Source organism: Bubalus bubalis, chromosome 4 (genome assembly GCF_019923935.1).
Source record: "Bubalus bubalis isolate 160015118507 breed Murrah chromosome 4, NDDB_SH_1, whole genome shotgun sequence".
Classification (NCBI taxonomy): Eukaryota; Metazoa; Chordata; class Mammalia; order Artiodactyla; family Bovidae; genus Bubalus; species Bubalus bubalis.
The window spans coordinates 93,179,119-93,191,828 of NC_059160.1; the positions used below are offsets into that span (position 1 = coordinate 93,179,119).

A 12,710-nucleotide genomic window follows, 5' to 3' on the forward strand; every position below is an offset into this window, starting at 1 on the left:
CACAGCTGCCAGGACCGGGGTTAGGTAGGAGAGGACAAGGGACCACCCCTACTGCCCCAGGAAACAGGCAGAGAGCAGGTGCTCTGGGCCCAGAGGAGGCTGTGGGATGGTTTCTAGGTGGCTGGGAGGCTGTAGTGGCCCCCAGTTGCCTGAAGGAGTTGAATCCAGCCTCCCAGGGCTTCTCTGGTGGCTCAGATGGTAAAGAATCTGCCTGCAATGCAGAAGACCCGTGTTCAACCCTGGGTCAGGAAGACCCCCTGGAGAAGGGAATGGCTACCCACTCCAGTATTCTTGTCTGGTGAATTCCATGGACAGAGGAGCCTGGCAGGTTCCATGGGGTTGCAAAGAGTCAGACACGAGAGGGCAACTCACACTTCCACTTTCCCACACTGGATGGGTATGAAGATGCTCCCAGAACTAGTCCCTCAGTGGCCAGGAAGGGGTTTTTCCTCCCTGCTTGGAGTCAGGACACCAGGCATTTGGGGGAGCTGAGCTGGGAGGTGAACCCCCACTGAGGTTCACCTCCAATGTGTCCTTGGACAACATCCAACTTCTCTGGGCCCCCCTGCCTCTGCTTATGACCAGGGCCCGCCAGGGAAGTCTTTTCAAAAGCGCTGGCCCTCCATCCCAAGACTGAACCATCACTCCCTGCTGAGCTTTGTGTCCTGTCCCTGAAGCTGTAACCCCTTCTTCAGATTCCTTATCTCTTCCCCAGGGAGCATGGAAGGGGGAGACAGTGGCAAGTGGGGAAAGGAGTGATGTCAGCCATCTGAGTCAGGCACAGCAGGGTGAGAGTAGACTTGGCCACAAACACACCCTCCACCCCTCCCCAGGGACTGACACCCTCCTGTGTTTACCTGGCACTCAGTGCCAAGGCATGTGCTGGGGGCTGGTGACAGCCACGAAGGAAGCCCACAGTTGCTATCAGAGACAGTCTCACCAGCCCCAGCCCAGACAGTGTGGGAGCCACTCTGCCTCCTCCAGTCTGGCTCTCCACTCATCTTTATACAGGACACCCAAATTCAGACCTTTCTTCCGTAGCCGAAGAGGCGTGGCTCCCTCCCCACCTCTGCTGCTTGAACCAAGGAGCATCTTTAGAGACCCTCTCCTGTCCAGGGCCCCTCCCTGCACAGGACACAGGAGCAGAGGGGACAGAATGCTGCTGCTGATATAAAACGGATGAGGCAAGACAGCCGATGGCATCAACCTGGCACCCAACATGGGCTGAACGATAGGAAAGATGCAGAGGTGAAGAAAACAGTCACTGCCCTTGAGGAGCCCCATCCAGGGCAGGGTTTTCTCATCTAATAGGAACAATTATTATAGTCAGCATTTATTAAGCACTCATTACAGGGCAAATACCTTCGGTACAAAAACACCTTCGAAACAAAAACATCCAGTCCCCACACTGGGGATTCTCCATATGCATCCTTTCTGCTCCGATTGATTCCCCGACCTCCCTGATCCCTGCAGGCCACTCCCTGGCTCTCTGGCTTCCAGAGGTGGGGGTTAGCCAAGGAGCAGGGACATTAGCAGGAGATCTGGGAGACATGGGAGGTACTTCCTCCCTGCTCTAGGGGTGGCTGCCTTCCTCCATGCTTACAGCTTCCACCTATTCCTACATCTCTATCACCCAATCAGTCATCCACTCTTTCTCTCATCTCTTCAGCACTATACAGAGCCACCATCCCCTCCTGATTTTCCTGGGACTATCCCACTTTAGCCCCTTCCCTGGTGGCTCAGATGGTAAAGAATTTGCCTGCAATGCAGGAGACCCCAGTTCAACCCCTGGCTTGGGAAGTTTCCCTGCAGAAGGGAATGGCAACCCGCTCCAGTATTCTTGCCTGGAGAATCTCCATGGACAGAGAAGCCTGGAGGGCTATAGCCCATGGTGTCGCAAAGAACCAGACATGACTGAGCAACTAACATGCTTGAACATCCTCCTTTAGCACTGAAAATCCCACACCCCAGAAAACCTCTGTGCCCTGGACAAATCAGAGTTTGGCCACTCCTGCCAGAGGGGCAAGTGGGGAGTGATGGGAGTGGCAATGGTTTCCCACCACTAACCACCTCTGGACTTTCCATCCCATGTTTGTGTCCTTAGCCACACCCACACCTCTGTGAGGATTCCTTTCATTAAAGTTCATTTAGCTGAACCATCTTGAGTACATTGATTTCCCTCTAGGACCCTAAATGTTCCCATCCCCCCGTAGCCCTTTGAGCTGAGTATTAGTGTCACGAATGTCTTTTCACAGGTGAGGTAACTAAAGCATGGAGAGGAGAGGTCAAGGAACTGGTCACATCAGCAGCAAAGGGCAGAGCCGGGATTCAAGCCCAAGAAGTCTAGCTCTAGGACTATGTGCTCACCCACTAATGTCTCTCTCACAGAAGGCAAAGGCTGGAAAGCTCCTTCTTAGATACTTTTGATGGAGAGAACCTATGGGTCTGAGAAAAGGGCTGGCCTCCCCTTAAAGCAAAGAACAATGGTGTGACCTAGACCCTGATGCTGGGAAAGACTGAAGGCAGGAGAAGGGGCAACAGAGGATGAGATGGTTGGATGGCATCATCGACTCAATGGACATGAGTTTGGGTAAACTCCAGGAGTTGGTAATAGACAGGGAGGCCTGGTGTGCTGCAGTCCATGGGGTCGCAAAGAGCTGGACATGACTGAGTGACTGAACTGAGCTGAACTGAACTGAACCTGCAGCTCAGACCATGGAATTGGGAGCTGGCTGGGTAGAGAGGAGGAAAAGAAAAGAAGACGTGTAGGAGCCTATGGGCTGATGGGGGATGAAAAGGTGACTCTCCCACCCTCCTAGAACCTGGTTCTGATGCCCACACTCGCGGTTTCCTGCAGAGCTCCCTGAAAAAGAGGGAGGGAGAAGTTTCCAATGTCACGTTCAGACAGGCCCAGAGACAGGATGAACACCAAGAGGCAGGAGAAATGGGCATAGTTTCAGTCCCAAGTCCCCAACAAACCCCAGACACAAGCTGAGCTGCTGATCCCCACCCAGGGTGCAGATCACCCAGAGGTCCCAGAGGTCTCAGACTAATATGGAAGCTGGGTTCCAGACCAGAACCATATAGAAACAGAGTCAAGAATCACAACAGGCTGTGCCAGGAAGTGTCTGGTGCATTCTGACATGGAGAATTAGGGAAGGTTTCCAAGGGAGAGAAAAATGGGCACAGTCTTGGGAAGAAGGAAAAACAGGGATGAATGGAGCTGTCCTTGGTTGGGAATAGAGCCTACAGTAGGTAATTAACTAGGGAGCAAGCTATGAGAGCTACTAAAACATCAGTGGGGATGGAGGAGATGGAGGGCATACAGGGAGCATAGTGGAGGTTTGGAAGGAATCCCTTAAGTGTGAGATGCCCACAGGACTTACTCAAACAATGTAGATACTCCATAAATTGCCTTCTGAGGAGAGTGAGCTGAGTACCTGCATAGTTTTTGTTTTGCGGGGTGGGGGTTTGGGAGGTGAGCTATGCAACCCTGGGGCAGAGCAGAATTGCTGGAAGAAGTGGCAGAGAAGCTGCACATTGCCAAAAGGAACTTTTGTCTCTGCCTTGCAGCCTGTCCTCTAAATGCCCTTAGAACACATGTATAAGGCTGTGGCATAGCATTGGTGCTGAATTAACCTGTCCAGGAGAAGTGGCAGGTTAAAGTTCTGAGGTAAGAGATGGAAGTGAGATAACAAGACCCAAGCTTATCACTCTGGGTAGAGCTAGAACCAGCACATCACTGGGAGGAAGCTGGAAGAAGCAAGAGGACACAAAAGAACCTCAGCACAAATCCTGATCTCCCAACCCCAGGTATGTGAATTAGCTGTAAAAGGCAAGTTACAAGGAAATGGCAACCCACCACAGTATTCTTGCCTGGAAAATCCCATGGAGAGAGGAGCCTGGCAGGCTACAGTCCATGGGGTTGCAAGAGTCAAACATGACTTATGGACCAAACCACGCTCTGTCCCTGGAAACCAAGGGCTCCAAGAAAGAAGGTCTGGCTCTCATGAATGGGAGGGGTTATATTGGAGACAGAAGTGGTAAGAGAGACACGTTAGGAAAGCACGACAGGGCTGATCTTACTTACCAGAGTAACCCTAGTCCTGACACAAAAAAATTTATGGGAAAGAAGGAGTGGGGGAGCGGGAGGGAGCAAGAAAGGAAGACCCATTGCAGGGATAACTGGGTGCTGCTTTATTTCACAGAAAATAAATGGACAGAAATACAGAAATGGTGGCCCAGAGGCAGGTGAAGAGGGCAAAGGTGTGGCCCGTGGTTCCAGCCCTCAGGTTCTGGTCAGTGGGCCTCGAGCCTCTCTCTTGGGATGGAGATGCAATCTGGCCAAGCCCAATCAGGAGTTTTCCCAGCTCGGTCAAAGGCTGCAGAGAGAGGGGAGGACGAGGCTGGCTGGTGGGCTGAGGCTGGGCACTGTGCTTCTTGGTTGGGGCTGGCAGCAGACAAGTAAGATGCAAATGAGTACGCAGAGCAAGGCTAGACCAGACGAGCATTCAGAACAGCAAGCAGGCAGGACCCGCTGACTTCTGCAGAGTCCCCTGTGGCTGGCTCAGGCTGTGGGCAGTGGACGTAGAGTCAGCAGTGCAGAAGCGGGAATGATGAGGATGAGAAGGCCTGAGAGGGCTCAGGAAAGCGGGGGTGAGTAGGTGGCCTCTGGGTCTCTCAGTATGTGACAGACGTTTTCAGACTTGACTCAACCGTCTTCTTCAGAATAGTGTGGCTGGTGGAGCTGGAGGAAGAGCCGGACACAGAGCCAGAGCCCACAACGGGGCCCTGCCCAGAGCCCAGGATGATGCTGGAGCCACCGGTCACGATGCTGGAGCCTCCCTTCACGACGCTGGAGCCTCCCTTCACGACGCTGGAGCAACTAGACCCAAAGCTGCCTTTCACGCCTCCAAGTCCACAAGTGCCCGCCAGGCCACCATCTGCTCCTCCAGACACGACAGTGCTGCCTCCCCCAACAGCTGCCGAGAAAGGGGCCAGGGTCACAGCAGAGTCCTCGATTCCCCATGGGAACCCCTCTCCCAAAGTCCCCTGATACTCACAGATAGTGACCTGGCTGGCGCATTCCCCAGACATCCTAGGGGAGAAAAAACAAGAGGAAGAAACACTAAGAAAGGCTGCAGAGAATGTGTCCCGGGGTGTTTTTCAGCCTCTTGGAGCAGCACCCTCTGAGCAGATAAAATCCCCCAATTTTAAATCCCTCCCAGCAGAACGGGTGGCCCTCAGCAGTTCAGAGTGTGGAGAAATCTCTCAGCATCCTGTGTTGGTCTGGCATCCCCCACCCCCACCTCTCACACATCCCCAGGACCCTCACCAGCCCCTCACCTGCACTCTTCGCCCTCCAGCAGCCGGCGGTAGGTGGCAATCTCTACATCCAGGGACAGCTTTACACTCATCAGCTCCTGGTAGTCATGCAGCAGCCGCGCGATGTCCTGCTTGGCGGTTCTCAGGGCAGCCTCCAGCTCGGCCAGCTTGGTCTGAGCATCCTTGAGGGCCAGTTCCCCACGCTGCTCAGCATCAGCAATGGCGACCTGCAGGCTGGCATTCTAGCAAAGCATGGAGATAAGGGAGAAAGTGACTATCGGCATGGCACAGGCCCCCAAAGCACCTACTATAACTTAAAAGCTGAGATGGACCGTAATTTCATGAGCCCAAAATTATTCCTGGCCACTCCCAGCTCTTCTCATTCTAAAAGGAAGGGTTCCTTCTTCTGCTTCTTTAAGTCCTAGAGCGGGTTAAGTAGTGTCCTCAAAAATGTCATGTCCACCAAGAACTCCAGAACATGACCTTATTTGGAAAGATATGGTCTTTGCAGATGTAATGAGTTAAGGATCTCAGGATGCTATCATACTGTATTCAGGGTGAGCCCTAAATCCAGTGACCGATGTCCAAGAAAAAGATGAGGGGATACAGACACTGAAATAGATGAAGGCAGAGATGAGAGTGAGGCAGCCACCAGACAAGGAATTCCTGGAGCCACCAGATACCAAGAAGGATTCCCCCAGCTCCTTCAGAGGGCACAGCTGCTGACACCCGAGTTCAGACTTCAGCCTCTGGACCAGACAGAACAGTTTTCTGTTCTTTCAAACCATCAAGTTTGTGATACTTTGTCACAGCAGCCACAGGAAATGTATCCATCTCCTTTGCCACTTTCTCCAGTGATTTGCTGTATTTCTTCCCCTAGCCTTAATCCTCAGCACCATCCCTTAAATAGTTTCTCTCTCCCAGGGTACTTACAGCTCCTCCTGTCCTGGGTGGGTCATTATACATGTGTTTTTTAGAACAGCCCCATTTCAAATACTTTGTCCCGATGTTGTCAGAGTCCATCAAACTATGGGCCTCAATTTGAAAAACACTTTCTCTGTGTTCACCTCTCCAATCCGGTAGAAAACTCCTAGAGGAAAGACTGCATCCCTGTCTAATCAGCCATCTAGCTGATTTACCCTCACATTCGGGTCAGGAAGGAAGGCATTCCCTAAAGGCTCTCATTATTCATTTTTTCCACAAAGCACCCCATGGATGGGGACAATGTCTCCATTCTCCTGATGAAGAAACTGAGCCCTGAAAAGGAGGTGAGAGGTGGAGCTGGGACCTAACCCAGGACATCTGAGGTCCAGTCCACTGCTCTTACTTTAGTCTCTGTTCATCAGGCTTGTGCATGAAAGGGAGGAGTAATAGGGGGTGGGTCCCCAAGAGGGATTCTCCCAGGAAAGACACCTTGCTGTACGGGAGGACTGTGGTTCCCAGACTTGGGCACATAGTGACTCTCCTAAGCGCTCGCCGCTGGGCTCAGACTCCATGCGCTTCGTCATTACCTGGGTGAGCTTTGTTGAGAAAGCAGGTTTCTGGGCTCCATGCTTAGAGACTCTGATTCCCTGTTGCCAGTGGCAGGCCCAGGAATCTGTATCTTATCAGACACCCCAGAGAATCCCCAAGCTTCCAAAGCAAAAAGTCCAAAATGATGGGCAAAACAAAGGGGCAGCAAATTGAGTAATAGGACCTGGTCACCTTCACCTCAGGTCCTGCTTTGCATTTCAAAGGAGAGCAGGTCAGGACGTCTGGAGACTGAGTATGGCCTTTGAATGATCTGTACTCCAAGAACTTTCTCCAAGATCTGTGCCCTGCTCACACGTGCACGGGCCACACATGACTTTGGAATCAGGCTGAAGTGCTTGAGGAAACCCTCTGACTGGTCTCAGCTCTCAACCCTCTGTTGATCCCAAAAGAGCGATTCTTTGGGCTTGGGGAAAGTGAGAGCAAAGACACTTGAAAACTTAAGAATCTGTAATCCTCACATCTGGAAGTAAGGTCTCCAAGAGGGGCAGGAAACCACCTCCCTGCCCCTGACATCCTTCCTCCTAACTCTCCCCACTCCTCCCACCTCTCCCCACTCCTCCCATCCGCAGCATCACCCAACCCTAAGGGGGTCTCAGCACCCCACCATCCTGCCCATGTCCCCCGCTCCCTGAGATTCTGGTTCTCTCCCTCCCCAACAGGGGACCAGGAAATTCAGTGCACGGCCTTAGAGTCCTTGCTGGACTTGAGGAGTAAGTGCCAAAAGAAAAGATTAGAAAAGAGATGAATTAACCCTCTCCCCTAGGAGCCGAAAGCACCAAGCACATGTGGGCACGGAATGCAGTGGGAAGGCTATGCAGGGGTTGGCAGTGCCGAGCCCGTGCAGCTAGAATCCCCTGGAGGAGAGCCGAACCCCTCTGACGTGGGGCTCAAAGTGCTCTCAACCCCAAATTATACGAAGCTCCAACGAGTTATCAAAGTTTCACACCAACCCCACAGTGACCCCTGCACAAAGGTGATAAGACAGAGGGCTTGGGGGCTCGGGACCCTTACCTGATTCTTGACGGTCTCAATCTGACTCTGCAGCTTCCTAATTGTCTGTTGCAGCTGAGTGATCTGGACTTTGGTCTCCTTCATGCTGTTCCCATGAAGCTGGGCACATGCCTGAAGTTCCCGGTACTGGAGGGGAACAGAGGTGGCACCGTCAGTGGACAGCACCCCACCTTTGACCTTTGACCCTCACCTTTGACCATGGCCCCGGCTCTCTGCCTCCTCACATCCTCATCCGGAATGCAGGTGAAACACTGAGACCAGGACATGGTGGGATGAGGTTGTGGAACTCCAGGCTCATCTCCCATGGTTTCCCTGCATTGCCTCCCTCCCGGAGAAGGGGAACATGGTACCCACCCAGCCCTGGTGCTCCAGACAGGTTATCAGAACAGCCTCAGCCAGACTGAGGTGGACAACTGCCCCACGAGGGCAGGCAGGGAGAACCAGTCTTTCCCAGCTCAGTGCTAGCCCCCCAGTCCCGGCACCTTGGTCTGGTACAGCATCTCGGCTTCAGCTTTGCTGGTCCGGGTGATCTCCTCGTACCGGGCTCGGACCTCGGCGATGAGGTCTCTAAAGTCCAGGCAGCGGTTGTTGTCCATGGACAACACCACGGACATGTCACTGGCCTGGGTCTGCAGCTGGCCCAGCTCCTGCGGGCAGGACTGACTCAGTGTCCCATGGCTTCCCGGCTCCCCTTCCCCTTGGAGCCCCGGGGAAAGTGGGCAGAGTGCCTGACTTCCTGCCCCCTCCTTCAGAGGCAGCCCTCATTCATGCCGGCTGCCACTGAGCATGCCCTGTCCCCTTATCTGGAAGTGAGGGCAGTCCGAGGACTCCTGGATATCAAAGGAACATATCCTCAGGGCCCCACATCACCTGGCCCACATCACTCCCTGACCCCCTATCACATCCCCTCCCTCTTCCTCTTTGCATTTCCTCAAAGACCAGAAGGCTCCTGGTTCCCTCTGCCTGGAATCCCTCGCACCACCCCCACCATGTGGCTAACTTCCTCACCTCTGTCAGATCTTTACTCCAATTTCATCTTCTAAATAAGGCCATCTGACCACTCTATTTGGAACTGCCACCTGCCCTACCCCTCCACGTTCCCAGTCCTCCTCTCCCTGCTCTGGTTTTCCTTTTTCCATAGCATTTATCACTTTCTAACATGCTATGTAATTTACTTATTTACCGGGTCTACTGCTTATTGTGTTTATTATCTCCCAGCCTCGTGATTTTTGTCTGGTCATTCACGGGTATATTCTCAATACCTAGCAATTCACCTGGTACATTCTCAGTAATTGTTTGTCAGAGGATTGAATGACCAGTGTCTAAGTCACCCTAAGCAGGCTTCACCTCCCGGCCACTCCCACGATGCTGTGGCCACAGGGAGCCTGCCTGTGCTGTCCCCCTCCCTCATCCTGCCTGCCCTAGGCAGACCATTGCTTTTGCCCCTGGAGAATCCTCACTTCTTCATAGAGATGCTTCAGGAAGCAGATGTACTCTTTCAGATCCTCCACCTTGCTTTCCATCTCCATCTTGCTCAGGAGAACCCCGTCTGCATCCTAGGGACAGAAAGACAAAAACAATGTACCCCCACTCCCTCTTTGGGGGTCCCACTATGACCCAGGAGTTGTGTTCACACACTGCCCAGCACACACACCCCCATGGCCCTCTCCAGCTCCCATTCCTTCCTCTTTCAGCCCCGCCTTGCCCTGCTCTCTCTTTTGTCTGACACTGACCCACACCGCCTTCAGGAAGCCTTCCCTAATTCATCCCAACCAGTTCGGCTTCTTCCACTCCCTCCCCACCCTCTCCCACAGTGACTCCCAGAGCTCATCCCATAGTCCCTCAATCAGATCTTGTCCAAGGGTCCCTGTATCTGTGTGTATGTTCCACTTCCCCACAGGGTCCCTGTAGACATGTGACAGCATGTCGTTCTTGAGAATCCCCCTGACACACACACACACACACACACACACACACACACACGGCTCTCGCAGCCCAGATTCTGTGCACAATGAATGGCTCAGGATTCAGGTAGAGGGACTTCCCTGGGGTCCAGTGGCTAAGACTCTGTGCTCCCAAAGCGGGGGGCTGGGGTTCAATCCCTGATGAGGGAACTAGATTCCACACGCCGCAACTAAGAGTTTGCCTGCCACAACTAAATATCCCCCATGCCGCAATTAAGACCCAGTGCAGCTTAATAAACAAATTTAAAAAAAAAAAAAAAAAGGATTCAGGTAGAACAGTTGAACCCACTCACCTTTTTGAGGACCACAAAGTCATTCTCCAGCGTGGCACGCCTGTTGGCCTCATGCTCATATCTGCCAAGTAAGCACAGAAAGACACTGCCCAGGGTGCTGGCATCAGAGCCCAGGACTCTCCCCAAGCACAGTCTCCAAGAGAAGGTCACTCTGCTTTAGATGCTCCAAAGCAGGACCCACCACCAGCCTGCACCTCTATTCTTCTGTCAGGAAGTTCTGTCATGTCCTATGTCCCTCTTCACTCTCTCGGCCCAGGTCCACTATGACATCGGGTCACTTAGCTTCACGTCTGGAAGGCACTTTCAAACACTTCTCACTTACCACTCACAATCATCATCTGAAGCAGGCATTTTGGATTTTATCAGAGAGATTATAAGATGTGCCCAGGTTATAGATAATTAGGTGGCCCATGCAGATCTAAAATCCAGGTCTCCTGGCCCCAGTCTTTCTAGGACCCTCCCCCTGGGCCCTGGAGCCAACCTCCCAGTGGCTCTGGAATATGAGAAAGGCATTATCCCCGTCTACAGATATGGAAACTGAAGCTGGGAAAGGTGAGATTCTTTGCTCAAGGCCACACAGTTTTCCTTGCTCACAGTCACCAAACGGGAGCCTTCTGTGGCTTCAGGGCTCTCCCCGTGCCACCAGGTGACCTCATGGGGAACCCAGAACTGCAGCCAGCCATGAATCATGCACAGGCCCGGGGGTGGTCCCACCAAGTGCATTCCCTTCTCCCTCTGAGACCAGAGAGTATCTGAGTCATTTTAGCCCACAGCCTGCTCAACAGGAATTTCTCAAGAAAAAAACCCACAGGAACATTCTTTAAATAAGCCCCTCCCCACCTTGACCAGAAACGTGGCCCTCATAGTCAGGGCCTGCTAGAATCGAGGCTCTCCAGTCCTGGATATCAGGGGCTGGGGGGCCTCTTACCTGCAGCAGATGGGGCCCCCTGGGAATCAGAGAGAGTAGGGATGCAGAGGGGCCAGAGGGGAGGCCTATCCTGTGACTCCGGGAGCTCAGAGGAAGGACAACTTTCAGCAGACAGCCTGATTCAAGCCCTCCCAGCTGCCACCAGGCCCCATGGGGATGCTGTGGTTCACATACTTAGCTTTATACTCCTCCTCCTGGCCCTGGCAGGACTTCAGCTCAGCGTCCAGAGACCCTCGTTCCCTCTGCAGCTGCTCCAGCTGTGTCCTGAGCCGGACCAGATAGGCCTCGAAGAAAGACTCTAGGCCCTGGGGTCTGTCACTCAACCCCTGCTGCTGCAGCAAGTGCCACTTGGTCTCCAGGACCTTGTTCTGCTGCTCCAGGAACCGCACCTGCCGCACAAGCAGAGAGTTCCTGAGGCTCCTGCCAGACTGCCTGCCTGGGCACAGCCTCCGGGACAACTCTCTAGCCTGAGCAACCCTCTGGCCAGCCTGGAGCCTTTGAGGCCTTTGATAAATATTTGCCCACACACTCAATGAATTATAATGACATTTCTATAAAGGGAATTTCAAAACACCAATTAAACATAGCCTCAGCATAACCAGAGAGACTCCAGTTAGACCACAAGAGGGACTTCCTTGCTGTAGAAGTGATCAGAAAAGGAGTAGGAGGCTAGACTGCCCAATTCCCAGGTCCATCGAAAACAGTTCCTCAGAGGCAGGTACAGAGACAGGGGCTTAGCTGAGTGGACCCTCACCTTGTCAATGAAAGAAGCAAACTGGTTGTTGAGGACTCTGATCTGTTGGGTCTCCTGAGTCAGAACCACCTGGAACTGGGGGTCGATCTCAATCTTCGGTGGGGTCAGAAGACTCTGGTTGATGGTCACTTGCTGGATGCCTCCCGGAGGGCACAGGGAAAGCCCAGGCCCACCACTCCCCTCCCGGCGCCGCACCCCTAGCCTTCCCCACGAACCCCAGGTCCTTCCACGAGAGCCTCCTCGGCACCCCCCAAAGGAACTGAGGCTCCTGCTGCTGAAGCCAGCCTTGCCTCGGCCCACCGATTGGGCAGAACAGGCTGAGCGAGCGCTGAAGCCCCTCCGGGCCCGGCAGGGAGAGAGAGACATGGCAGTGACTGAAGGTCTCAGGGCTGCAAAGGATCGTCAAGAGCAAGTTCCTGCCCTGAGGCCCGGCACGAGACTTTTATCCCCTCCCGTGCCTGGGCTGGGCCTTGGAGAGCAAGATGCTCTTGGCCTGACTGTGTCTGTCACTGGCTCCAGCTGACCTCTTCTGACACGCCTGGGAATAGATGCCCGGTACGTGCAGAGCCCAAGGAAGAGACCCAGAGCCTGCCCTCTGAGCTCCCAGGCTACAGGAAGTGTGGGCACATTCTGAAGACCAGGAAGCAGCCAGAGACTGGGACTTCAGTGCTGGGGAATGGGGAGAGAAGGCCCTGAGCAAAGTCACTGAGGGTCATTCAAGGAAGGCTTCCTGGAGGAGGAGACGGGTAAGAAGGAAGGCACATTCAAGGGGAGAAGAAGATGGAGGGGGTTCAAATGGAGCACTTGAGTGCCCTGCAGATGCTGGACAGGGGAGCACAACTTCTCAAAGGAGGATCCACATACAAGAGTAGGAGAAGGAAGGCTCTTTGCAGCACAGGAGA

At 53.5% G+C, this 12,710-nt stretch overlaps 1 protein-coding gene across 1 annotated transcript; it reads right to left on the reverse strand.

Annotated features, from left to right (window-relative positions):
• Nucleotides 1-4,173: 4,173 nt before the first annotated feature.
• Nucleotides 4,174-12,246, reverse strand: KRT78 (keratin 78). The gene is made up of 9 exons (XM_006046603.4): nt 11,809-12,246; nt 11,229-11,443; nt 10,127-10,187; nt 9,330-9,425; nt 8,352-8,516; nt 7,870-7,995; nt 5,347-5,567; nt 5,064-5,098; nt 4,174-4,982 (listed from the first exon to the last, which is right to left on the reverse strand). Exons 1-9 carry the CDS (start codon nt 12,172-12,174, stop codon nt 4,681-4,683), a joined length of 1,587 nt encoding a protein of 528 aa, XP_006046665.4. The 5' UTR covers nt 12,175-12,246; the 3' UTR covers nt 4,174-4,680.
• Between the last annotated feature and the right edge of the window lie 464 nt (nt 12,247-12,710).

What these genes read in the sequence shown, in the direction of transcription:
- KRT78 (XM_006046603.4), bottom strand. Translation starts at nt 12,174, where the DNA reads ATGTCTCTCTCTCCCTGCCGGGCCCGGAGGGGCTTCAGCGCTCGCTCA. An exon ending in TTGCTTCTTTCATTGACAAG is followed by an intron (nt 11,444 to 11,808) that starts GTGAGGGTCCAC and finishes CTTGTGCGGCAG; the next exon opens with GTGCGGTTCCTGGAGCAGCA. An exon ending in AGATGCTGTACCAGACCAAG is followed by an intron (nt 7,996 to 8,351) that starts GTGCCGGGACTG and finishes GTTCCCCTCCAG; the next exon opens with TACCGGGAACTTCAGGCATG.